Source organism: Microcebus murinus, chromosome 3 (genome assembly GCF_040939455.1).
Source record: "Microcebus murinus isolate Inina chromosome 3, M.murinus_Inina_mat1.0, whole genome shotgun sequence".
NCBI lineage: Eukaryota > Metazoa > Chordata > Mammalia > Primates > Cheirogaleidae > Microcebus > Microcebus murinus.
The window spans coordinates 20,104,073-20,130,105 of record NC_134106.1 but is presented as its reverse complement, the minus strand read 5'-3'; the positions used below and the strand labels follow the sequence as shown (position 1 = coordinate 20,130,105).

Sequence of the window (26,033 nt, the reverse complement as noted above, 5' to 3'; positions counted from 1 at the left end):
TCACATGTGTTGCTTTGCAGATGGCTTTACAGAGGTCATGGCTGACATTGAGTAAAGGGAATTCAGGTGATGAATGTCCTGTGTGATGGCAGCAACATAACCTGCCCTCATCCTGCCAGGACTGGATTTTATGACAAAGCATGCCACGGAGTGCTGAACTTTGAGTTAAAACCAGTCAGGCAGGAGTGGACCTTCCCACCCGGCCCTCCTGGTGTTTCTGCTCTTTGGTGGGGATTCATGGCCTCGTGTCTCATCTCACTTCTGTGAGGCTGGAAAGTCAAAGTAACACACTTAGGATCCTGTTCTTCAAAGACCCAGGAAAGCGGTGCACACCAGAATGTTAAATTTACCAATTTATAACAGGATGTGTCCTTGCCACAGAGATCATAATACTTGTCCTGCTGTTTTCTGGCAACTTGCTGGTATCAGAGTCATTGGAAAATGTAATTAAAATTAGAAGTTTGCTTGATGAATACAGGATCAGGGCCGAGAGAGTCAGGTGTCCTTAAGAGGTATTTTCATCAGGCTTTGGCGGCCTATTGGATCACTCTTGTCTGCCTGCCAAACAGGAACTGTGCCCTCTCTCTCAGGTCACCCTCTCTGCTGGACCATGCGAGACACTTCCTCTCCAGCATCTCTTTTAGGCTCTTGACATCCACCATATCTTCCTTTCATCCAGGAGTTCCTCCTTTCAACATACTTTTATAACAATTCCAAGAACATGGCTTATTTTACATGACACTGCTGTTTGAGGCTGGCTATCTTTATCTCAGTAAAAAGACCTATCCTAGCAACTACACGGGGAGGGTTACTTTAGAAGGTCAAGGGCGTATGTGACCTGAGGATCCTTGAAAGCTGCCCTGTTTTTCCCCCCTGACCTTTTATTAAAATCACCTCTGTCCTAGATCTTGGGGTCTCTTTTACTTTGCGGTCTCACTGACCATAAAGAAGACACATCTCTGTTTTAGTGCCTCATTGTCTGTAAAAGGGTAATGGTTCCTGTTTGCATAGTTATTGGAGAGGGAAGATGCCCTAGGTTGGTGAGGGGACACCTTTGAGACTAGGCTTCCTTTGCTTAGGCTGGGAAGTTGTGTGGAAGAGGTAAGATTTGACTCTAAAGGATGAGAACAAGGAAGTTTGACAGCTGGAGGGAGGAGGCTACTGTATTGTGGGCCAGAAAGTGAATGGTTCTGGCCAGTTCTGACACTTGGAGCCCTGGCCATATGTGCAGGCACTGTTACAGTCTGAAGAAGTCCCAAGACCACAGAGGGTAGAGTCTGAGGTGCTCAGTCATATTGTGTTGGAAAAGGAGATGTCATAGATGAGCCAGAGTATCTGAAAGGAGCTGCCAAGCCAGAATCAGAAGCTTCCTTTTGAGGGGAGGCCTGCGGTGAGGTCTCATGTGGCCCATTCCCCAGGCCTGGATGCTGAGGAAAGATCAGTTGCTTCAGAGAGAAGCAACTAAACAAGTCCTGTTACATTCCTTAAAGGCTGGGAGCAGGCAGGAGGCATAAATTCAGGGCTTCTCATCTCTGCTTCACCAAGTGGATACCTTAATTGGGTTGAGAGATGGGTTAGAGCAGAAGACCTCTTGTTTTTTTTTTTTTTTTGGACTAATGGCTCCTTTTCCTAGCTGTATGGATTCTGGGTCTTAGTCAGGGCTAGGGGGAAATGTATACCCCCACGTTTTATAGGTAGAAGGCTGATGTGGAGGCCTCCTTCCTCTTCAGGGTTTGCTTGCTTTGATGGCCCCAAGAGGGATGGTGGGCTGTCCTTCACCTCAGCATCTCTTGACCTCATTATACCAGCACCTGTTCCAGCTGGTATGTCCCAGCTGGCTATGGCTGGGAGCCAGGCACCTGGGGAGTTACCTCACTGTCCTTAGGAGATGCTGGTATTCCAAGGCCTGGGAGGGCTGATGTCATCACTCCTATTTTGCAGATGAGAAAACAGACTTCTTGGGTTTAATTAAGTGGTTTGTTCAAAGTCATGGTGGTGGAATCAGAACTCAAGTTCAGATCTTCTGACAAGCCAAACAGCCCTCTGTTGCTGAGAGTTCCTCTGCTCTTCCTTCTCATTAATCAGGCAAACTGAAACTAGCCTAATCTTTCTAAGATACCCATTCATCTTGTCTTGTCAGAAAATGTGCAGGTATTCTTCACTGCTATGGGATATGTCCTCCATTGACACAGCTGAAATCTTGCCATAATCCAGCTTTCTGTGCCCTTTAGCTTTAGTGTACTGAGTGGCTGTACTGGGTGAGCAGTCCCTCCCTTTCCACCCTGGCAGCTCTTACCCACCCATCAGCAGCCCAGTCTCTGCTCACCTCCAACTCACCTCTAACCTCTTTTATCTTTCATACCATTTTTTGTTGTCTTCCAAGCCATCCAGGCCAGCTTTCCTTGGTATTTGTGGCGGTGGTTATCTTCACATGTTTGTTTTTCAGTGATCCTTTCATATCTCTCCAAGTCCAATGGAATCTTTAACTCCTTGAGGGCAGGGCAACAGGGTCGGCTTCTTTATCTGATGCTACACCCAACCTAATGGAGGGCTGTGGGTGGAGACTGTCCGCCTTGAGGGGAGGTGCCTCTGCTCGGAAGGCTGCACCTGGAAGCCGCACCTGGAGGCCCCGGGAAGAGAGTAAAGTCTCCTTGATCTGCAGATGTTCGTGCCTGGGAATGAAGGAATTGCTGTACTTTAGAAAAGGCGCCCCCGCTCCCGCCCCCCTCACTCCCCCACCCCTTGCAAACTGTAAAACGAGAAGTCGAGGGAAGACCCAGAGTGAGAAGTCGAGGGAAGACCCAGAGTGACGTAGGGGCCTGGGGTGCAGGGCCGGGAAGCAGCTTTCAAAGCGTCAACTCCTCTAGCCAAGCTTTTTAAGGCACCCTCCATCCACCTGTAGTGTGGGGGCGGGACGCCCCCGCGTCCCAGGCCTCCCAGTTTCTGTGCGGGTGCCCTGTCACGCTCGGTCCGTATTCGCTGAGTTTTCCTACAACTTCCTGGGCCTTGCCTCTTATCTGTAAGCTTTTTTTTTTTTTGGTTGTGCTTCTGAGAAACTCACTTTTAACAACTTTCTCCTGCTCTCCCGGTCCGTCGGAAAACTCCGCTCTCCCTCGCCCGGACGCGCGGCTCCCTCAGGGCTCGCAGCGGAGAGCCGCCCTGCCCTCCCTGCGGCCCTCCTCTCCCCCGCGGCTCCCCGCGGCTCCGGCCGCGCCCCCCGGCTCCGCGCTAATCTCTTCCAGAGTTGGGGTGGAGGGGGCAGGGCAGGCCCTTCCCGGGGGGCGGGGGCGCTGCCTCCTGCCGGGCCTGGGCGGGCCCTGGGGACGGGCGGGGGCCGGCCGCGCCCCCGGCCCCCGCGCCCCTCGGACCGGAGGAGAGGGGCTGGCCCACCGCCAGCGTCGGAGCGCCGGCCCCCTCCCCCGGCCCGCCCGCAGCCAACCAGGCACTCCAGCGGGGCCCACGTGACCTGGAGTTCTAGACAAAGAAAATGTTCCCTCCCTCCCCCCCACCGCCCCCCTCCCCTCTCTCTGGCCCCCTCCGCCCCCAGCCCCATCGCCCCCTTCCCCTCCCCCCAGACGGGCAGCTACTTACAGAGCTTCAGGGCTGGGGCTCACACCTGAGCTGGACCGCAGAGGGGCTGCACCTGGCCTTATGGGTAGGTTCCTGGACGGAGCCCTGGGGAGACTGGGGGCGGGGAGGCTGCAGGGCCGAGGGGAGGATCTCCGCAGCCCTCAGTTTGAAAAGAGTCAAGTATGCCTCCCCGGCCCGCAGGAGCTGAGGCGTCCCTGGCTGGCCTGAGTGCTGGAGATGCTGACTTAGTGCTGGCCCACCTACTCTCTGCTCAGGGACCCCAAGCCCCACTCCTCACTGGTATCAAGTGGCACCTGGTGCTCCTAGGGGACAGGAGGAGCAGCTGGGGAGCCTGGGCAGTGGTAACTGCAGGCGCTGGCTGAGCGGGGCTGGTGGACCACGAGTTGGTTTGGAAGCTGCTTTAGCTGAGCAGATGGGTGCCTGGCATTTCCTGGTTGACCTGTATTCCTGGCTAGGAGACCAGGCTGTCCTCAGGACCCTGCCAGCTTGCAGCCTCCTGAGAGGGACAGCTTCCTCCGCTGCAAGTTCCTGGAAGCCACCCGGCAGGCAGCCAGAAAGATGGGAGGATGGGAGGAAGCAGGGTGACCCTGACAGGGGGTTGTGGGGGACCAGGCTGATGCTGGCCTGTGACACCAGGATAGCCTAAGGCCGCGTGGCCTTGGGGTCGGTGGCGCTCAGACTTCTGACCTTTGGAATGGGAAGTGCTGAGTCGCCGCGGGAGGTGGAGGCGGGACAGCTGCAGGAGGAGATGGAATTGGAGGATGGACAGTAGTAGTCAGTGGAGTTACCAGTGGCTTTCCCAGGCTGGCCAAACTCTGGGCCAGGTGGCTTCTGAGGAATGGTGTAGTGCCCCTCTTGGACCCTGCTCAATCTCTTGGCCCCTCTGTGGGTGAGGAGCCATCAGCCCAAATGGGAGAGCCCTGCGCTAACCCTCTCTCTCTCCTATTGTTTGCCTGGGCAGGAGGGCAGGAGAGAATGTGGAAAGGAGGATGCTTTCCTGAACTGCCCCAGGCAGACTATTCTAATGAGCCCCTCCCCCATCAGCCTCGCCTCTGCCCCTTCTTCCCCTTTCCTTTGGCCTCCTGCTGCTAACCCACCTCCTCCTTCCTTCCCCCACCCTCGTCCTGGTGCAGGCCCCTTCCTCCTCCGCCAGCCCAAACTGTGCTGGGTGCGTGTTCTGCACCAAGTGGGTTGGGGATGCTGAACAGCTATCAGCAGCAGCATCTGACAGGCTGGGGGAAGTTGTGGGGGAAGAAGAATGTTCAGGAACTCGCTGTGGAGGGGTTGAGGAGAGAGACAAAGGGGCTGTGGGGGAGTGACGGTGGTGGTGTCAGGCACGACTCCCTTCTGACTCCCTTCTAGACCTGGGGAGCCCGGGGAGGAGCGCGCGCCCACCCGCTGCCACTTGCTGTGGAAGTGATGGCGGGTCCTTTCCCCTTCCTGTCCTCTGCCACCTGCGCACCTTTGTGGTGGCTGAGGGGCCATCATCATGCCTGGAAACAGGGCCTTTGGATCATCCCAGGCAGCACCCTAACCTGGGTCAGCCATCATGCCTGAAGTTTGGGAAGGTGTGGTGGAGAGGGAGCAATAGCTAGGCGCGAGTTTGTCTGTGAGTGTGACCAGTGTGGCCCAGGTCCCAGGGTAGGAGGTGGCCTCCAGGAGAAGGAAACCCCTTCCCTGTAGATCCCACTGCATCCTCTTGTGGGTGAGGAGATGATGGCTAATTGAAGATAGGACGGGGAGGGCAGCGTCCGCGCCAGGTGAGAGTGCACTAAGGAGGGCTGAGCAATTACTCTGCATTCTTCCACCCCCGCCATCCGTCATCCATGAGCTCATTTTCCCAGCTGTTTGTGGGCTGGGGGCAAAGGATGCCTTATTCCATTTTAGAATTTGTTGAGTCAGAGAAAGAACGAGGACTAACATCCAATGTTTTCGGAATTGCCGTAAGAAACAGATTTGGTCTGTATCTGGGAGGCAAAGACTTGAAGATTGAATGAAATGAATCTACGCGACAGTAATTTGGGAGCCTCGGATCTGGGGAGGATCCATTGATGGGCTTTGGGAGAGTCCTTGGAATCCTTGATATGTGCATCAGATTCTTAAAATAGGTCTGAAAAGGTTACTAGAAATTCTTCAGTCCAAATGCGTTTGTAGGTTGGGTCAGCTCTGGAGAGAAGGGACTACTGCGAAGTCAGCTGCCAGTTTGTTGCAAGGCTAAGACAGAAGGGTAGATACTCTGACTTCCAGATTAGAGCTCTTCCCCATACTCATTCCTGATACTTTTTTAATCTTGGGGATGGGTTTGCATTCACAGCTCTGGGCTGTTGCAGAAAGCTTTGTGTTGAAAAGCATGTATTAATAAAATATGGGGTTTTTTCCCCGCTTTGAATCTGGTATGGTGGAAATGGGTGCAGAGCCTTGAAGTTAGAAGGCTGTGTTTCCTAAATGCAGTAAGGGGGTGAATGGTTCTCAGAGCTAAGTATCAAGGATTCCATTCTTCTTTTAGGGATCCTGAAGCAGGTTTCGAGAAGCAATGGGCATGTGGCTCCTAGCCTGAAAGATGAGTGTGATGTGGTGAAAGGATGGAGGCTGTTCAGTGGGAGAATAACCGGGGTTTGGATTATTAATTTGTTGGTGGGATGGCAGAGAGAGTGCCTGGTCTGTAGTGCCTGCTCAGTACATAATTGAAGGAATAAACATATCTATGGGTCTGAAAGGTGCATAGAGGGGGTAGAATTTGGTAACAGTGTACACTGGGTTAATCCACCAGAACTTGAGGATGGCCTGTGAGTGTGGGAACAGGCAGGCGCTTAGAGAACTTTCTGTGGTGTTTGGGCAGGTGCTGGGGGAGATGTGCTCTTTAAACCCAGAGCAGTGATTTCATCATCAGTGGACATCGCAAAACTAGAGTCCCGGTCTGGAAACCAGGAATGGAAGCTATTGATTGTTCAGAGAAATTGTGGAGGAAAAGAGATGATCCCATTTCTTGGTTGGGAATGTAAGATAGGAGAGGGTGGAGCCAGTATCTGTGCCTAACAAAGGTGCCTGATGGGTGTGTCAATACAACTGATACTGATATGCTGATGAGGGTGAGCCAGATCAGACTGGGGAGGAAGGTTTCTTAGAGGCAGAAAAGAAGGCCGGAGTTGAGTGATTTGAGTTCATCTCCCAACTTGCGTCTTTCCGTTTTCTGTGGTGAGCCAGCTGGGGCAATGAGGAAGAACTCCTGTGTCCAGCCCTTACCTTCCGTCACTGTCCCAGACCAACACAGCCGGGTTGAGAAGAGCCCCTTGAGTGTCAGGTGGCCTTGCCAACTGCTGGACGGTCAAGGTGACTTCTCACTCTTTGTTTCCCCAGGCTGAGAAGAAAGCCAAGGTAATTGCAGTAATGAATGCTGTGGAAGAGAACCAGGGGTCTGGGGAGTCTCAGAAGGTGGAGGAGGCCAGCCCTCCCGCTGTGCAGCAGCCCACTGACCCCGCGTCCCCCACGGTGGCCACCACGCCTGAACCCGTGGGGGCTGATGCCGGCGACAAGAATGCCACCAAAGCAGCCGATGACGAACCGGAGTACGAGGTGAGCGGCTTGCTTCTCACCAGCCTTGTCCGGGGCTTCACATGCCAGCCCCTCCCGTCCTGCTCTGCTCACTCCATCTCTCACTGGCCGCTCACTGTCTCCACCTGACCCCAGGCCTCTGTGTCCCCCCGTTTTGCTCTGTCTCGCTTCGTTCAGATGGAGCTCCCTCCTGGCTGGCCTGCCCCCGGATGCCCAGGGCTGGGGTTGCCATGGGGGGATCAGGGTGGCAGGGCCTCGTGACCACTGTGTAATGATTTCTGCTCCTTGGGGCTCCAGGACGGCCGGGGCTTTGGCATTGGGGAGCTGGTGTGGGGGAAACTGCGGGGCTTCTCCTGGTGGCCAGGCCGCATTGTGTCTTGGTGGATGACGGGCCGGAGCCGAGCAGCTGAAGGCACCCGCTGGGTCATGTGGTTCGGAGACGGCAAGTTCTCAGTGGTGAGTCATGGGGTTTAGCAGTAGCCTAGGGGAGGACAAGGTCTGGATCCTACGGCCTGTGGTCTTAGCAGGGGCAGTCTGGAATTGGGGTGGGAGGAGTGGGCTCTGCACACTCCCACTCTGCATGTGGGAAGAAGCCTGGGAGATAATTAAGTTGCACTCTGGCTCAGAGTCCGCCCGCCTGGTTTTAGCAGTCAGGAAGCTTTTCACTAGAATCCGTTTCCCACCTGCATTCAAGTCCTCCCCACTCTTGGTCCAGACTCCCCTTTTGTATCGGGTAGTTATCTGACAGTGCACCTGGCCCTCTTAAGGGCTGAGGCTGACTTTAATGCCCCTGACCCTGGCACTTGAGAGGCACGCGGTGGGTGCTCGAGCGTGGGGAGCAGCAAACCAGGGGCCGTGCTCATCCCTCCAGGTGTGTGTGGAGAAGCTGATGCCACTGAGCTCGTTTTGCAGCGCGTTCCACCAGGCCACCTACAACAAGCAGCCCATGTACCGCAAAGCCATCTACGAAGTCCTGCAGGTGAGTGTCCCTCCATGGAGCCCGGAGGAGGAGCTTACACGGCACTAGGAGGCCTGGAAGCCGACTGTGCTGGTCAGGCCCGGGCAGAGCCTCCTTTTCTCCCCAGCTTCCCCACCTCGCTCACCCCTCTCTACACTCTTCCTCCTCGGTGGTTCTTCTCCCCACTCTTGGTACCCTCAAGTCCAATACACACCCCATCCCCACATGTTGCCCTCCAGGTGGCCAGCAGCCGCTCCGGGAAGCTGTTCCCAGCGTGCCATGACAGCGACGAGAGTGACACTGCCAAGGCCGTGGAGGTGCAGAACAAGCAAATGATTGAATGGGCCCTTGGGGGGTTCCAGCCCTCCGGCCCCAAGGGCCTGGAGCCACCAGAAGGTAAATGCAGGTGCCCTGCGCAGCTTTCTGGGAGTCCTGCCCACCAGGGAGACCCACACCAGGGCTGGGAAAGCCATGCTTAGGGAGAGCTGCTGAGGCCTCTGCCCAGAAGCCCAGTGGGAATGGCCAGTGTTGGCCAGGGCTGCACCGGGGCTCCAGGGTAATGCGCTCTCCGTTGTCTTGCTGGAACCTGGGAGGTGGGACAAATTGGGGACCCAGCTGCACCCCACTGTGGGTATAGGAGGGGGAGGGAGAGAACTGGGACTCCCTGTCATCCTGTATCTGTGACCTTGTCACCTACTTTCCTGATCAGAGGAAAAGAATCCCTACAAAGAAGTTTACACAGACATGTGGGTTGAACCTGAGGCAGCTGCCTATGCACCACCCCCACCAGCCAAAAAGCCCCGAAAGAGCACAACAGAGAAGCCCAAGGTCAAGGAGATTATCGATGAACGCACAAGAGGTAGTTGGCCTGTTTCTGGAGAGAGTGGCGCCAGGAGGCCGGCATTCCGAGGAGCGGGTGTGGCCCTGGCGGCCTCCTCTGATGCTGGCTTCCCTCCCCTCTGCAGAGCGGCTGGTGTACGAGGTGCGGCAGAAGTGCCGGAATATTGAAGGTGAGTGCGCGGCCTGGGCGTTGGGGTGCTCCCAGCGTGGTGCCAGGCACGGAGCAGCACATGCTTAGGAAGAGCCCTGTGACGTTACTCGGTGACAGGGCCTGTCCTGCAGGTCCCACCTCCTCTAGCCTGCTTCACGCACCACGTGTCTTCCTGGTGCTATGGTTTTGCCTCCTGGTCAATGGCATCGGCTGGTCTTTAGGGTTTGGGACACCCCAATGGGTTAAAGGAGGGTGAACCTTCTTGGATTTGGTTGAACTTGCCTTAAGATAACCTTTTGGCTTCTCATCTTTCCTCCCTTTGTGATATCCTACTTCTGTCTCCCTTGGCCTGGCGGTGGTGTATGTGGCTTGGGGCCCCGCAGGGTTGGGGCAGGGGCCAGGACTTGAAGACTGCTCCAGGAATACCTCTGGAGTGACCCGAGCCAAGGCCTGGTTCTCACGAGTGGGTTTCTGTCCCCTGCTCTAAGAAACGAATGGCCTCCTGAGGCTTGGGACACTGTGCCTCCCTTTTCTGTGGGGAAGACTCCTCTCAGCCTCCTTTTCTGGCTGCTCCAGCACACTCCTTTTTTGTAGCTGTCTGGGGCTGGGCTCTGGCCTGGGTGGGAGGAGCTCTTGGTGGTTCTTAACTCTGCTCACTCTGTTCTCCAGATATTTGCATTTCTTGTGGGAGCCTCAACGTCACCCTGGAACACCCTCTCTTCATTGGAGGAATGTGCCAAAACTGCAAGGTAGGGGCACAGCCGCCCCGCGGGGTGTAGTTTAAGGCAGCCCTTGGCTGACTGCACCTCCTGCCTTTGTGGGCATGTAGGGGGAAGGCACCTGGGCGGGTGTGACAGAGACCCTAAGATTTACTCTGGAAGCAGAGGATCCTCGTGGGTCCTTGGGTTTCAAGCTTTTGAGTTACTTCTGTTTTTCTCCCTGAAAGATTCTTTCCCTGTCTAGAATGGGGACTGCCCCATTTTAGTCCCCAGATGTGGGCAGGACTCACAGTGTCACAGTCACTAGGATGAAGGGGGTGGGAGCTGGGTTGCCATATCCTTGAGAGTCCCAGGAGAAAAGCTTCAGGCCTGCAGGCAGGAAGAAGGTGGTGTGCACCTCCCTCTCTGGCCTGCTCTCAGGCCCCTCTTTGGTTTTATCCACTGTTGGGGGGGACACATGGTTTCCACATCCCAGATCTGTGGTTCGTGCCTGACCCAGGCTGGGTGGGTGGTGGGATGATGTCTGCAGGGCTGAGTCGAGGCTCCAAGAGGCCAGGTTTGGAGCCTGCTGTCCTGCCCTGGTGGTTTCTAACCTTCTCCGCTGCTCTCTAGAACTGCTTCCTGGAGTGTGCATACCAGTATGATGACGATGGCTATCAGTCCTACTGCACCATCTGCTGTGGGGGGCGTGAGGTGCTCATGTGCGGGAACAACAACTGCTGCAGGTGAGGGTTGCTACCCCTGATCAAAGCTGGCCCTCCCTCCTTGGCCAGGACCTGGGCTCTCGCTGCCTGCCCACCACGCCCCTCCAGCCATGCTCTGGACTGGGTGCTTCTGTTCCAGGTGGCACGCCTTGGCAGTCCTGGATTGGGGCTGGGAGTCCCCTCTGCTCACTGGGCTTCCTTCTAGGTGCTTTTGCGTGGAGTGTGTGGACCTCTTGGTGGGGCCGGGGGCTGCCCAGGCGGCCATTAAGGAAGACCCCTGGAATTGCTACATGTGTGGGCACAAGGGTACCTATGGGCTGCTGCGGCGGCGGGACGACTGGCCCTCTAGGCTCCAGATGTTCTTCGCCAATAACCACGACCAGGAATTTGTGAGTGCTGGGCTTGGAGCAAGGTCTTGAGCTATCTTTGCTGAGACTTGGTGGTGGTTTGTGCAGGTCTAAGGAGTCTGGCTGGAGGGCCAGCCCTGGTTGGGGGGTCTGTGGGACACCACTGGGCATTTACCTGACCTGTCATGTCATGCTCACTGCTTAGGACCCTCCGAAGGTTTATCCACCTGTCCCAGCCGAGAAGAGGAAGCCTATCCGGGTGCTGTCTCTCTTTGACGGAATTGCTACAGGTGAGGGGCACAAGCCCACGAGAGGTGCTGGCCTTCCTGTTCCCAGGATGGGGGAGCCATTGGGGGGAGGGGGACTAAACTCTGGCAAAACGAAACAGTTAACATCACAGCTGTTAAAATAATACCCTAAAGAGAAAATTTTTATGTTAAATGAAAAAGTACATAGTCCGTGGATAGGGGGTTTGGCTAAAATTAAAAAGTAAAATACTGTCCTGTTCAGTAGGCACCTTCCTTAACAAAGTACACTCTGTGGCAGGAGACAGAGCTATCATTAGGATCAATGAGGATTTCACAAAGCCTCGGACAGACTTGGACTTAGTGACCCAAACACAAACATACACAGTTCTGTTGTGTTTTACTTATATACAAGGTAGCATAAAGAAGCCTTATTTAAACACCTGTTACCTTTTCATTAATATTTTGGTATTTGTCCTTCAGATTTTTTTGTGTGTGTGTTTATATAATCATACATATATAGACAGGTACATTAAAGAGGATAGGAAATGCATACCATCCTGTTCCCTGCCTTGTCATTTTTATGGCCACTTTTTTATGTCAAGAAATACACAGCTAAATTCTTTATTTATAAATGCTGTGTAGGATTCCATTGAGTGAAAGTCCCATAATTTACTTAACTAACCCCTATTAGATCATTTACTACTTTTTCATTATTGTAAGCAGTGCTGTGGCAAGTATCCTTACACATCTTTATCCACTTAAACCATTATCTCCTTAGGAAAAACCCCTAGGAGATGCTGGGTCACCTCGTAGGCACTATTTTTTTGACGTGGCTCTTGATGTTGCCAGAAAGCCTCCTGGAAGGTCGTGCTGACGTGAATATCCACCCCCTGCCCTGCCCCAGGCCGAGGGCTTCCCAGTTCTTAAGAAAGAAATAGCTCTCCTCAGAACCTGTGCCCTCATCTGATGAGAGGGGACCTTGGCCCGAGGGTGAGGGTGGGGTGGCTTCGCAGGCCAGATGTTCTGTAAACCTACAGAAGCTCATTGATGGCTTTCGTTTCCCAGGCTAGAACCTGGAAGCCTTAAATCACGTCACGACCCAAGGGGCTGTAAAGGCTCTTTGGTGGGGGGATCTGTTGGGAGCAGTAGAAATGGTGCCACTGTACCTGTTTCTCCTGAAGCTCTTGGGGTCTGTTCTGATTATTCCCTTGCGTCAGTTCAGCAGGTGTGGAGGGGAGGGATCGTGGTAAGGACGTAAGGATGTCAGTGTAGTTAGTTGGCTCAGCAGGAAACGCAGTGAGTGGGGCCTCCTGCTCTGTCTTGAAGAGCATTTGCAATGCAAGAGAGGGGCTGAGTGAGGACTATAAACTGCTCAGAGGAGGTGGCAAGGGTTGCACAGTGCTGAGGGCTTACAGGGGAGGGAAGGGGAGTCCAGGGGGTGTTTAGGTTGAGTCTCGAAGGGCGGGTAGAATTGCAGCAGGAGGCAGTAAGGAGGTGTGGAAGGCCCCAAGGTGTAGATGTAGAAACAATAAAGATAAGACCACCAGAAAAGTCAGCTGCTGTTCTCCCTGAATCCTGAAGCCACCTGCCCTCTGGTCAGTCTTCCCGGGCTCTGACCACCCAAGTAGGCCACACTAGGCTCGAAACAGACTTGACGCGCTTATTTTGATATTCCAGTTTGACCCAGAAAGGGTTTGAGGCTGCTTTGTGAGTAGGGCTTGGGCTTGCAGCTGACCCCAAGAGTCCTGGTGGCCGCAGGGCTCACCTGCTAAGACCAGGGTGCCGGGGAGATGGCTGTGAGTGACAGCGCTCTCTGCCGTCCGACGCAGGGCTCCTGGTGCTGAAGGACCTGGGCATCCAGGTGGACCGCTACATCGCCTCGGAGGTGTGCGAGGACTCCATCACGGTGGGCATGGTGCGGCACCAGGGGAAGATCATGTACGTCGGGGACGTCCGCAGCGTCACACAGAAGCATGTATGTCAGTGGGACGCGCCCTGCCTTCCCCCCTGCTCACCACACTGGCTCCTGGAGCAGCCCCTGTCCCTTTTCCTTTGGTTCATTTGCTCCCTTCCTGTCCCCCTTACCCCTGCCTCTCTTTCTCCTTATCTTCCATTTTTCCTCGTTGCCTTGAGAAGGTGCAGGGTGGTTTAGAGTGGGAATTGGGGAGCTTGCCTTACTGGGCTCCAGCTACTCCCCGGGCTACTTTCAGGGCCCTTTCTACTCCGTAGAGTGCCGTGGATTGGGTGGTTCCTCTGCTCCCAGTGTTTTCCATAAGTAGCTCTACCAGCCTCCCGTTTTTCTGGGGGGCTCTGACAGTGTGCCTCTGCTCTTCCAGTTATCTGGGGCTGCCTCCGAAACTAAGCCCTCTGGAATCCTGAAGGGCATTTGGAGAGCATTCCCATGCCCAGACACTGCCTAAACCGCTCAGAGCGCAGGGTACCTTCAGACTCAGCGTCTGCCTAGACCACCTTCCAGTGAGTGGCTGCATTTCTTGCCTGGTTTCCCTGCTGGCCTCAGAGATGACCCACGTTGGTCCCCTCACTTCTTGTTTCGGAAGCTGAGCCCAGACAGCCTCAGAGTCTTGCCCATGGCTGCACAGTGGGGTAGTGAGTAGAGCAGCAGGGTCTCCTCTCCCACGCCAAAGGACTTTTTTGCCAAATTCACAGAAATTCCTCTTTCTTCCTTTCTGCCTCTGTCCCTGGACAGCAGGCCCATCATGTTGCCTTTATCCTCCCAGATCCAGGAGTGGGGCCCATTCGATCTGGTGATTGGGGGCAGTCCCTGCAACGATCTCTCCATCGTCAACCCTGCCCGCAAGGGACTCTACGGTAGGTGCCGGCCTCGCCCCTCCACCTTCTGAGCTGGTGCTTCCGCACTTAGGTTTCCTCCTTGGATACTTCTGCCCTGGGACAGCTGTTCCCAGTGACCCTGTCTGCCCTTGCCCTCCCCACGCCCGAGCCACACCGCTGTCTTACACAGACAGTCCCCAGCTGATGGCTTTCTCTTCCGACCTCTCAGAGGGCACTGGCCGGCTCTTCTTTGAGTTCTACCGCCTCCTGCATGATGCGCGGCCCAAGGAGGGAGATGATCGCCCCTTCTTCTGGCTCTTTGAGAATGTGGTGGCCATGGGCGTTAGTGACAAGAGGGACATCTCGCGATTTCTCGAGGTATAGCCAGCAACCTTGGTTTGGCCAGCTCACTAATGGCTTCTACCTTTATCCCTGTCTCATCTGCATTGTGGAGCTGGGGACTGGTGACTTCTGCTTTGCAAGGGCCTGTTTGGGAAACTCTGGGCTTCCCAAATAGCAAGGGAGGAGCTGTGACCTCCGAAAGAACTGGTGGTCTCACTCTAATAGATAGTATTGTGGGTGTGGCCCTCAGATCGAAGGACCTGTCACTAAATCAGGTGGGGTCCAGGGGTTGGGCATTCTATGTGGTGTTACACTAGGGGACCCCTGAGATGCCAGAATCAATTTTCCCTGATCAGAAGGACTCGTCTTCACTCCCTGGCACCATGATGGATGCTTTACAGCACCTGAGAAGGAAACATGGCTTATCTCAGTTTTTAATCCTTAGACAAGTCCCAGTTTAGCTCTGAGCCTTGGTCAGTAACCTTTGAGCCGTGTTCTGACTTTAAAATGTGAGCAGGCATCTGCTTGGCTAGTAATAAGGACATTTAGTGAACACACCTGCATGCACTGGCAATGTCTTTCTCGGAGCCTCTGGGTGGTCTAAAGCTGCATTATCCAATATGGCAGCCACGTGGAGCTATTTAACATTAAAAATTCAGTTCCTTAGTCACCCTGGCCTCATTTCAAGTACAAAATAGCCACCTGTAGCTAGTGGGCTTGTGGCTGCTGCATTGAACAGTGCAGATAGAGAACATTCCCATCATCGCAGAAGTTCAGTTGGACAGTGCTGGTCTAGAATATTCCAGCGAGAACGGGTGGAATGTGGCTAGGTTTAACTCCAGCTTTTCCTGGAGACTTCAGGTTATCCCAGCATGTGGTTCCTGAGAGAGAAGAACCTTTGAGGCTTCAGTGCTCTAAACCAGCAACATTATCCAGGGCTATTTAATATTCCTCCTCCACTCACCTTTAAACTATCTTCTGTTTTCTAGTCCAACCCTGTGATGATTGATGCCAAAGAAGTGTCAGCTGCACACAGGGCCCGCTACTTTTGGGGTAACCTTCCCGGTATGAACAGGTTGGTGAGAGCTCCCGGGCCTGGCGTGGCTGTGGGCTGGGGTTTGTAGGCATGACGGCCCAGGGCGGGTGGGGGGGGGGTCCTGAGTGGGCCCTCTCGGGCTGACCTCTGTTGAGTTCTTTATTTCCTTTTCCTTGAGGAAGAAAGGGGAGTCAGGTATAAAGTACTTGTCTGAGCAACCAATAACTAGTGATCTTAAAGCAGGACCTTGAAAATTTAAAAGTTCATTTGTGCTGCTGAGTTACATAATTGGTTCTCCTACATGGGTGATGTATCCAGAGCCAGCTGGTCGCTAGATGCTCCTGGGGTAAAGCTGTGGAGGATGGTGTTGGGTTGGGAAAGGGCCACATCCTGCTAGAGGAGAGGAAACCTTGAAGCAGCACCATGCAAGTACGAGGGTTCAGCTTAATTTAGTAATCACACACTGTGTTGGCTTTAGGGCCTTTGTTGGAAGGATTTTCTTCATTTAGTTTGCACAGATAAAGATTTTAGCTGGGTGTGGTGGCACTTGTGTGTAATCCCAGCTACTCAGGAGGCTGAGGCTGGAGGATCACCTGAACCCAGGAGTTCAAGGCTGCAGTGAGCTGTGATCATGTCACTGTGCTCTAGCCTGGCCGACAGAGCAAGACCTTATCTCAACAAGAAGATTTTAATATCCAGGAATGAATACAATTTCATTTCCTCAGATGTAATAATTGCATTAGGAAAAGGCCTTTGAAGAGAAAGGAATTGCTCCAGAGTTTGCAGTTCAAAAGCAGAATGAGGTCCCCCCCATTCTAGATATGCATTCTGGAGAGAGATAGTTTCCAGAATGTTTTGAGTCATAGATTTTAAACCTCTTTGGTATACCTATAAATAGGAAGAATCTTGTCACCTTGCCCCAGTCAAATAATCTCCCTCTTTGCCATTCACATGAGGTTGTGGGACCTTTCCATCGTCATACCCATTTGGCAGAGTAGCCATCTTTTGCGAGAGCTTGTTGGTGGGGGAAGGCGGTGGGGCAGTGGGGCAGCTGGCCTGAAACTGTGTCTCCCCCCCCCAAAGTTCCCAATACACACGTGTATATTGGGAAAACAGATGGGTTTATATGGTCCATTGAACTCTGTCCTGTGGGATTGTTCTCACCTGTTGCTTCTAACTCAAGCACTAGATTCTGAGGCTCCAGGAGGAGCAGAGGTGCCACGCAGGGCAGGGTCTAGTAGACTGTGCTCGTAAACACAGGGAGCTGCCTGATTTGACTGCAGGCCCCACGCTGAGACCCTGGAGCCAGGGCTATGGGAAACCTTTTTTAATTTTCTTAAATGTCAGAAAAGGTTAGCGCCAAAGGTGATCTTCAGTTATCTGGTCTGCCCCCTGAGAAGTGACGAATTTAGTGTCATAGAACTTTAGTCTTCATGGAACTGTATAGAATCTGTCTTTGAACTATGCATTTTAGGTGTACAGTTTGAATTTCATCCAACGTACACACCGTGAAACTATCACCGCAAATCGAGACAGAACAATCTGTCTCCCCCAAAGTTTGCTTTGTGGTACGACACCTAAAACTCGGTGTGTTTTAAAATAACTCATGTAAAAATAGTTGAGCCTTTTTTCTCTCCTCTGGGTAGATGTTATCTGCCTGTGGTAGTTTGAGACCATTTTTGAATTTACCTTTAAGGATTAACACTTGCTAGGTTTTTGTCTGTGGATGGCTGCAGTGTGTGTCGGTGTGTTTGAGGAGAGTTTGAAGAGATTTATGATGGGTGTGTGATTTTGGGAGGGGTAGCACCTCTGGGTGGTTTCCTGCTGTTCCCCAGGTTTCCGCTGTGACATTCTCTCTTCTGCCTCCTAGGCCATTGGCGTCCACTGTGAATGATAAGCTGGAGCTGCAGGAGTGTCTGGAGCACGGCAGGATAGCCAAGGTCAGCCCAAGAGTCAGCGCCTCTGCTGGGGCAGGGAGACAGGCAGGGCGTGTCCCGCCTGCCCCTCCAGGGGTCTTGGGGGGCACTGCTAGTGTGGAGAAGGTGTTTTAGGAGATGCTGCAGGGTCGTGCAGCCAGTCAGCCAGAGGACAGCCCAGGGCTGCTGGCCTTCAGCCCTTTTCCCCTGGGGAGCGTCGCCTGCCATCCCCAGATGTAGACCTGTTGCAAAAACCTTCAGAGCAGAGCAGTCTCCTGTGACGTGGATGCTCCATTTCTCTCTGGAGCTAAGATCTCCTGGAGTGGGTGCGTGGGGCATCAAGTGTCAGCAGTTCTAGCACTCAAGACTGCCGACACCCCAGACGGCATCTATGAGCCCCAGAGTAATTTGGCATCATCCTTTAGCCTGCAATTTACTCGACCTCTGAAAGTACCAATTCTTTGAAAGACTTAGGAAGTATAGTGGCTAGAGCCTTTGCCTCTCAAGTCTTCGGCCAGCTAGATCGGACTAAGGACAGCCAGGCAACCTCAGAGTAGGAAGAAAAACAGGGCTGTGGCATCTGCGGAGGCTCATGCCTGGCACACTCGGTAGGCACCTGACCACTGTTGGTTGAATGAATTTGTGCTCATTCCTCTTTTCTACTCTTCATCTTCTAGTTCAGCAAAGTAAGGACCATTACTACTAGGTCGAACTCCATAAAGCAGGGCAAAGACCAGCATTTTCCCGTCTTCATGAACGAGAAAGAGGACATCTTATGGTGCACTGAAATGGAAAGGTACCTAGAGCGATGTGCTGGCAGGATGGGTGTGGTGTGGACTGTTCCGATCCACTGGGCTTGTTGGAGGATTCTCTGCCTTTCCTCACCAGACTTGTTTTCCCCAAATACCACATGGGCAGTGGGTCTTATCAAGCATTTCCCTACATGGCCAACTCCTGGTAAGCCAGGCCCCAGTGTATTTTAAGGTTCCATAGTAAGAGAAGTCCAGGAATCAATCCATATATTTTGGCTCCCAGATTTCCTGCTGAACCCCAAGGAAACACTGCAGTTACAGGAGCCTTCTTAACTTGTGGTGCCAATGTTGTAGGAATTCTGTTAACCAAGATAGCATAGGACCAGGCAGGTGGGCCTTATAGCCTCAGCACCCTGGATTGGTGCAAACTGGACTCAAGAGGCTGGATTATCTTCTCATTCTCTGGGTATAACTAGGATTTAGCCAGACAAAGAGACCACTTACACAAACAACCAGAGCAAATAGGCAATCCTTCAACTTCTAGAGTCAGGCAAGAGTTCAACTCCTTTTAGTTTTTCTCATCTTGTACAGGAAGATACTAGGGGTGTGTGTTTGGTTGGTTGGTTGTTTATTTAGAGACAGAGTCTCACTCTGCTGCCTGGGCTAGAGTGCCGTGGCATCAGCCTAGCTCACAGCAACCTCAAACTCCTGGGCTCATGCAATCCTCCTGCCTCAGCCTCCTGAGTAGCTGGGACTACAGGCATGCACCACCATGCCTGGCTAATTTTTTCTATATATTTTTAGTTAGCCAATTAATTTCTTTCTATTTATAGTAGAGACAGGGTCTCGCTCTTGCTCCGGCTGGTCTCGAACTCGTGACTTTGAGCGATCTACCCGCCTCGCCCTCCCAGAGTGCTAGGATTACAAGCATGAGCCACTGCACCCGGCCTACTAGGGGTATATATTTATTACATGTAGACTGAGATCTGCATTGTGTATTGAAATCTCCACTGGGGGGGAATCGTGGAGCCTGTCCTAGAGGTGTTTTTGAAGGATTTTTCAAGATACTCTGTTTCTGCTGAGTTATAAATCTCTAGGCAGTGAATACCTTACTACCTTTAAATCCCCAGAAACTAGCAAAATGCTTGGCACATGGCTGGTGACCCGAGTGTCGAATTGTTGGTTGTAAAGGACAGGAGATTCAACAGAACCAAGCATGCATCAGGGTGTGTTGGGTGTACCTTGTCCTTGCATTTGGGGCAGCTGCTGGTCACCTGGTCCCAGTGTATAGTCCGATGGCTTCCAGGCAACCTGGCCCTGGCCAGGCCAGTCCTCACCCCACCCTCTCTGCCTTCTCTCCCCCAGGGTGTTTGGCTTCCCCGTCCACTATACCGACGTCTCCAACATGAGCCGCTTGGCCAGGCAGAGACTTCTGGGCCGGTCGTGGAGCGTGCCAGTCATCCGCCACCTCTTCGCTCCGCTGAAGGAATATTTTGCTTGTGTGTAAGGGACATGGGGGCAAACTGAGGTAGTGACACAAAGTTAAACAAAAAAAAAACACAAAACATAATAAAACACCAAGAACGTGAGGATGGAGAGAAGTATCAGCACCCAGAAGAGAAAAAGAAATTTAAAACAAAAACCACAGAGGCGGAAATACCGGAGGGTCATGCCTTGCGAAAAGGGTTGGACATCATCTCCTGATTTTTCAATGTTAATCTTCAGTCCTATTTAAAAACAAAACCAAGCCCCTCCCCCCCCTTTTATTTGGTCAGACCTTTTGTTTTCTACTCTTTTCAGAGGGGTTTTCTGTTTGTTTGGGTTTTTGTTTCTTGCTGTGACTGAAACAAGAGGGTTATTGCAGCAAAAATCAGTAAAAAAAAAAAAAAAAATAGTAACAATACCTTGCAAGAGGAAAGATGGGAGAGAGGAAAAAAGAAAAGAAAATTCTATAGAAATCTATCTATATATTGGGTATTCTTTTTTTTTTTTTTTTTTTTTTTTTACTATATATCTTTTTTTGTTGTCTCTAGCCTGATCAGATAGGAGCACAAGCAGGAGGCAGAAACAGAGAGACACTCAGGTGGCAGAATTCCCTCCCAGCCACCGAGCTGTCTTGCCAGCACCATTCCTGGTCATGCAGAACAGAACCCAGCTAGCAGCAGGGTGACAAGAACACCACATACTACACTTTTCTACAGTATTTCAGGTGCCTACCACACAGGAAACCTTGAAGAAAATCAGTTTCTAGAAGCCGCTGTTACCTCTTGTTTACAGTTTATATATATATGATAGATATGAGATATATATATAAAAGGTACTGTTAACTACTGTACAACCCGACTTCATAATGGTGCTTTAAAACAGCGAGATGAGTAAAAACATCAGCTTCCACGTTGCCTTATGTGCAAAGGGTTTGACCGAGGATGGAGAGAGGGAGACAGCTCACAGATGACTTGCCGTCAAGGTGGGTTTTTCCCCTTGGATTTTACACAAAGTGAAGAAGGAGGATTTGGGAGCAGCGTTCTCCCATTTCTCCCTGCCAAAAAAGGGGGTTAGAGGAGGCTGTCAGACCGTGGAAAGCTGAGCGTGGAATTCATCCAGACTCATGCAATAACCTTTGATTTTTTTCTAAAAGGAGACTCCCTCGGCAAGATGGCAGAGGAAGGAGTCTTCATTCCCAATTTCTCAGTTCAGCCTATTCGAGGGCTCCTTGTGGTGGGATCAGAAATTATCCAGAGTGTGGGAACGTGACAGTTAAAAACCCCACCTGGAGCAAATAAAAAAACATACAAAACGTACTGGTGCTTTCCTGTCTAAGTCGCCTTTTGTGTGTTCTTTTATGAGGCCCCCACCATCCACCCCTCTGTGCACAAGGCGGCTCCCGGCCCCTGGAATGTGATGTTTTTGGTCATCTCCAAAGGCTGCAGTTTTATACTGGGAGGCTGATGACACCTTTTATTATAGTTATTCTTATGGTTCTGGTTATAATTATGTTTGTTTTAAGATTTTCTTTAAGAAGACAAAAACCCAACACCCTTCCCTTTAGGTTTCAAACCAAGGTGCGGGGAGCAGGGTGCTTCTAAGTTAGGTGGCTCTGGTGCCCTGGCTCCCCACCCCTCGGGCCAGGTGGGCCACTGGGCGCGGTGGCAGCGGGACGGCCATGGAGTCCCCAAGGCCTGCCTTCCGGGCTCATCACTCTTCTCTTCTACTTCCCCTCCTCTTGAGTCAGGTGTGTCAGGGCTGGAGGGAGGACCGGGCAGTCTCTCTCCTCGTGTGTGTGATTGGAGTGGTGTGTATTTCTTTTCTAGTACTTGGTCTGATGATAGCTGTGCTCTTCCCTCGAGTCAGCAGCAACTGGAGCCGCAAGTGCTCGGCACTTTGTCCCACTTCCTGCCAAGGCGGGCAGCCTGGCGCTGGCGGTAGGAAGGGATGGCGCTGTTGGCTCCAGGGTGAGGGCCCGACGGGCAGGTGCTTGCCTGGGTAGATGGGGTGTAGATATGTGGCATATAGAGATATATATTTTATAATGGGAGGGGGGATGGCACCTCCTGGGACTGGCAGAGCTGGGAGGTGTGCCGGCAAGCACACGGCCCCAAGTCCTCGTCCCTAGAAAGATGGGGCCTACGGTGATAGGCGCTCTATAAATACATAGATAGTGTCATGTATAAGAAATATTATGGAGTGGGGAGTGGGGGGCGCAGGCTCAGTGTGCTGAGCCTCGGTCCCCACTGCAGACGGAAGCCCCACACTAATCAATCAGTCTCACACGCATACACAGGAACATTTCTATTCTGTACCGATGCATAACGAATGCACTCACACACACACACACGCCAGGGAGCTCCCAGCGCTATTCTCCCAGGGTTCTGGACTTTGTGGAGTCAGCCCGTGCAGCTATTTACCTCTGTTGCCCTGATTGCAGGTAGACTGTCAATCCCAGAAGTTGCTAGGTGCTGAAGGCAGGAAAAGGAGGAGGTTTTATTTTAGCAGGTGCTCTCCTCTAGCAGGTAGTGTTCTATCTCTTTTGCCCCTGGTGATGTCAAAAGATTCTTCTGTTAGCAACCTGTGATACTGACCTGCAACTCTAGGCACCAGTAAAGTCAGCCTTCAACTCCCCCTACCTATTCTCCCCAAACTAAAATCAAATTGACATCCAGGTCTATCTTGACCAGGGGGCTTCCATTGGGGAAAAAAAAATGGGACCATGAACCTCATCTTTTGAATAAAGCAAATTAATAATTAGTGACAAAACCAAACTGAAGCTTTGGCCCCCTGCTCATTGCTTAGTAAGCTCACACAGCTGGTGGTTGTCTCCTTTTTGGGGTGCTTAGTTCTGGCCCCCAATCTACTTGTTTCCTTATTAGATTGGTGTTTAAGATCACACCCAGTTGTTTCCTGCCACCTCTACTGTACGGCAGGTGGTGACTGGGTCCCCGCGGGGCTGGAGCAGCTAGGAGTGGGGGAGCCCGGTGCCCCTCCGGAGTCCCTGTGCTGACTGCAGGTGCTTGCCCCGCTTGCCTGTCCCCTTCTTGCTCCAGTGGTGCCACTCTAGGAGGGCTGCGGGGAGGAGGGCTGCCTCAGGCAGTCCAAGGTGCTCCCTCCCCCAATGGCCAAAGCCAAGGTCTTCCCAGCTCCCAGTGTCAGGACAGAATCCTCATGGGCCTTCCTCTTCCAACACTTCTGGCTCTCCCAAGCCACTGTTGTGTGAAGGAGCTGGCCTTCCCCAGTGGCTTGAGCTCTACCTTAGCTGGGCCTGGTGCTCCACCCAAGCGACTGGCGTGGGCCGGCCGGCTTATTCGCTCAGGAGGGAATGCTGGGTACAGGAGCCCTTGTGGCTGACTGCTCCACAGCGCTTGCTCTTCCCAGTCCTGACTAGGCCCCAGAATGGACCAGATGCCCCAGGGGTCACAGGCTCCCCCTGCAGGGACAAGAGTTAACAATCACCAGCCTTTCTTCCAGCCCAGTCTGTGGGCTTGGTATCCCAGTAGAACTTGGTAGAAGTGTCAGGGGCCTTGGGAATGTGCCAACTTGGTTAAGCTGGGACATACTTCATCCACCTCCAGCCCTGGGGGGGCACTGGGACAGGTATCGGGTCATCTTCCAAAGGAGAACTGTGCTTCAACAGGTTGAGGTAGAGTCGCACGAGGATTCAGGTGGGGTTCATTACGCTTGCTCTAGATGAAGCTGAGGTTGGAGGCAGTGGAGTGAGGAAAACCAAGAGGGCCTGGGGAAATTGCTGAGTGTGCTCCCTGTGGAATTTTCTTTCCAAAGAGCAGGCCCATTTTCCTTCTGGAAATAGGGTTCTAGAGACAGCAGATGACAGCCTCCTCCCCACAGGTGCCAGGTGGAGCATGGTGCCAAAGAGATTCGTGGCTCCTGACTGGGGGAGGTAGTGGGTGCTAGTGCCGGGGCACAGAGCCCTTGGCCTCCTGTCTGAGCAGGAAGCTAGTTTCCAGCAGGCAGCTGGTGCTAACCCCTGCCCCCTGGGGCCGACTGGCCTGGGCACTGACAGGCCAGGGGACAATAGAGTCGTCTCGAGGTCAGCAGATGACAATGTGAGTCTGTTGCTGTCCATTTCTCTCTAGAACCCAGAGCCTTCTTGCTATTGAACAGACTTCCTAAAAGAGCATCCAGGCCTCTTAGCTCTTAGCTGTTGGAATGGGCCTGGCTGGCTGGTGGAGGTGCCCGGGTATGGATCAGGACGGGCACTCCCAGCAGGAAGGAAGGCTGCCATCAAAGGGGCCTCTGGGCCCAGGTCCCCTCACTGCCCGGATCGGCCACGGCGCCTCTAGGAAGCCTACATGGGAACCACCCGCCTTCTCTAGCACAGGCAAACTGTAACAGGAGCTAGAGAATGGATATTTCAGGTGAGCCGTCTGGAAGGTGTCCTTACAGGAAAACTGCAATCATTAGTTTTCATATTTTTGATTGTATGAGTATATAGAGAGTAGGTTTTGGAGGCAGTTTGGAATTCTTGTTGCTGCTCTGCTTGGTGCAGAGCTGCCGTGGTGCCAAGTGTCTTTCAGAGCTGTCATTTTCAGGGGACCTGTAGGAGCCCCCTCGTGCTGTGGGTTAGGGCCGCAGGGCCTGCCTGGCACCGTGCCCTGCAGAGGGCTTACTTTCTTTGGTTGGGGTGCAGCAGAGCTGAGATTCTGGTGAAAGCTGAGTTTCTAGGAGGCCTGCGTTTCGATCACGGGAAGTGAGTGATCCGAGTTAGTCATCCCATATTCTCTAGCCTGCTTGTTTGCAGCGCAGGTGACTAGAGAGATGCTGGGGTTGTCCTTCAGGAGTCCTGAAGCCTCCCCTTCTCTCTCACAAGATGGGAAGGGTGTCAGGGAGGGAAGCCTGGATGGAGCTCTAACGGCCCTTCCTGCCATTGCCTGCTGCCCAGGCCTCGTGCTGGGGTGAGGAGGGCCTGGGAGGAAGGAGAGCTCAGGGCTGGACTCCATTGCTCTAGCCTGAGCTCCGGAAGATTCACGTTTTGGTAAAGGAAGGCCAGAGTTTTGGGGGGGGGGTATCTGTGTGTTTCAGAGACCCAGCTAAGGTGGGCCTTTGGTTGGTGACCTGTCTCTGACCCTGGGCAGTGCAGTTTTGGGGGAGAGAGAAACAAAGCAGGGAGGACAGCGACAGAAGCCCCTTCTGCTAGTGGTGTTGCTCACTTCCCTGCCCAGAGGCCCCTGGACTCCCACGACTCCAATAACTGGAAAACTGCCCAGACCCGCCCCACTTGAGGGCAGGGAGGGCGGCTCCCCCGACCCCAGCCTAGCGACCTCCAGCTCCGAGCCTGAGGACATGAGCAGCGGTCTAAAGCATCACCCTGGTCCCATTTCACTTCACAGACCAATTCGGTTGCACAGCCCTAGAATTCAACAGACAACAAAAATGCTGAAATTCCTTAGAATACGCAGAGGGAGGAGGTGACTCAACAAGGTGCTAAAACATTTTATTAAAAATATATATTGTTAAATTAAGTCTGCTGTCTGGACAATGACTGTTTGTTTTGTTTTCTTGTAGTGGAGTTTAAAAGAGACTATTATTTTACTCTGATATATTATTATTAAAAAGGCATTTTAACTTTGTACTTGAAAACTAAATGAGCGATTTCATGTGTTTTAGCTGAGGCATTGAAGTAGCGGGTGCTTACTTACTTGTGGGAAATCATGTATTCATACTGAAGAATAAACTCCGTAGCTGATTTGGTAATAACTTTTACTGTTACAGACGATTTCGCTTTGACCCCAGTGGCAGAGCACTTTTATTCCACATTCCACGCAGCTAATTGCAGGACTTTCCAGATTCTTCCTTCCCCAGCCCCCTCTTCCTTTCTCTTAAGTTCCTCTTTTTTCCTTTTTTGTTTTGTTTTTTCCTGATTCCAGCATCCTTTCACCACTGTATTTTTTTTTAGGGTTGCTTCTCTATTTATTGACAATAATAATGTACATTTCACAGTCTGGTTCTGGGACATCCAGGGAGGGGCACAGGGGAGGGCGTCCCGAGCGGCCCCCGCCCTGCCTGCCTGGGGTCCTGTTGTATCTCTGTGTAAGTGATGCTCGTGACATAGCTGTTTATGAAATAATTAAAGAGGTCAATGCGTACAACAGATGTAGAAAGTCTGTCAGTTCCGCCTTCATCACATTTTTTTTTTGTGCCCAGAAGAATATAATAAAGCTCCTTTCTAATGTACTTGTGCTGGAGAACACTTGAATAAATGGACTGTTTTTGTGCAAAAAGAAAAATGGAAAAAGCACCGTAATAATGTCCTTTTGTCTCGCGTCTCCTTTCCCTGACCCGACTGTTCACGGCCCTCTCCAGAGGCCGGAGCACCTGAGTGGAGGTGCCGGCGTCGGTCCCCCAAAAACATCCCCTGTGCAGGTTTTAAATCATTCCATCGGGGCTGTGGAAGAGAGTTTGGTTGACTTGGAGCTCAAAGATAAGTTCTAGTGAAACAAGGTTGTTGGGAAAACAATTTCTGGCCTGGGCTGAGCAATGGCGGCTTTGAGAACAGAGCAGGGAGAGGAGAGTGCCTCACACCTGCGTCTCGCTCAGACGTGGCTGGAGTGTGGGCCGTGGGCACTGTCCCCCTC

The 26,033-nt window shown here is 52.6% G+C and overlaps 1 protein-coding gene across 8 annotated transcripts in view; it reads left to right on the top strand.

The window, feature by feature from the left end:
- DNMT3A (DNA methyltransferase 3 alpha) overlaps nt 1-25,709 on the top strand; it is a 102,636-nt gene extending 76,927 nt beyond the window's left edge. For 5 of the 8 annotated variants that reach the window (XM_012788128.3, XM_012788126.3, XM_012788129.3 and 2 more), the window contains 17 exons: nt 6,949-7,164; nt 7,441-7,599; nt 8,015-8,122; nt 8,341-8,497; nt 8,811-8,960; nt 9,067-9,111; nt 9,762-9,841; nt 10,424-10,536; nt 10,721-10,904; nt 11,068-11,152; nt 12,940-13,085; nt 13,849-13,939; nt 14,130-14,278; nt 15,232-15,317; nt 17,149-17,218; nt 17,872-17,990; nt 19,312-25,709. In XM_012788128.3, the coding sequence (XP_012643582.1) occupies nt 6,949-7,164; nt 7,441-7,599; nt 8,015-8,122; nt 8,341-8,497; nt 8,811-8,960; nt 9,067-9,111; nt 9,762-9,841; nt 10,424-10,536; nt 10,721-10,904; nt 11,068-11,152; nt 12,940-13,085; nt 13,849-13,939; nt 14,130-14,278; nt 15,232-15,317; nt 17,149-17,218; nt 17,872-17,990; nt 19,312-19,453 (2,100 nt within the window). In that variant the 3' untranslated portion in view covers nt 19,454-25,709. Of the gene's footprint in view, nt 1-3,678; nt 3,933-6,052; nt 6,166-6,948; nt 7,165-7,440; nt 7,600-8,014; nt 8,123-8,340; nt 8,498-8,810; nt 8,961-9,066; nt 9,112-9,761; nt 9,842-10,423; nt 10,537-10,720; nt 10,905-11,067; nt 11,153-12,939; nt 13,086-13,848; nt 13,940-14,129; nt 14,279-15,231; nt 15,318-17,148; nt 17,991-19,311 lie in introns of those variants that run through there. The other 3 variants (XM_020288646.2, XM_076000599.1, XM_076000598.1) reach the window with 3 other exon arrangements.
- Nucleotides 25,710-26,033: the final 324 nt, after the last annotated feature.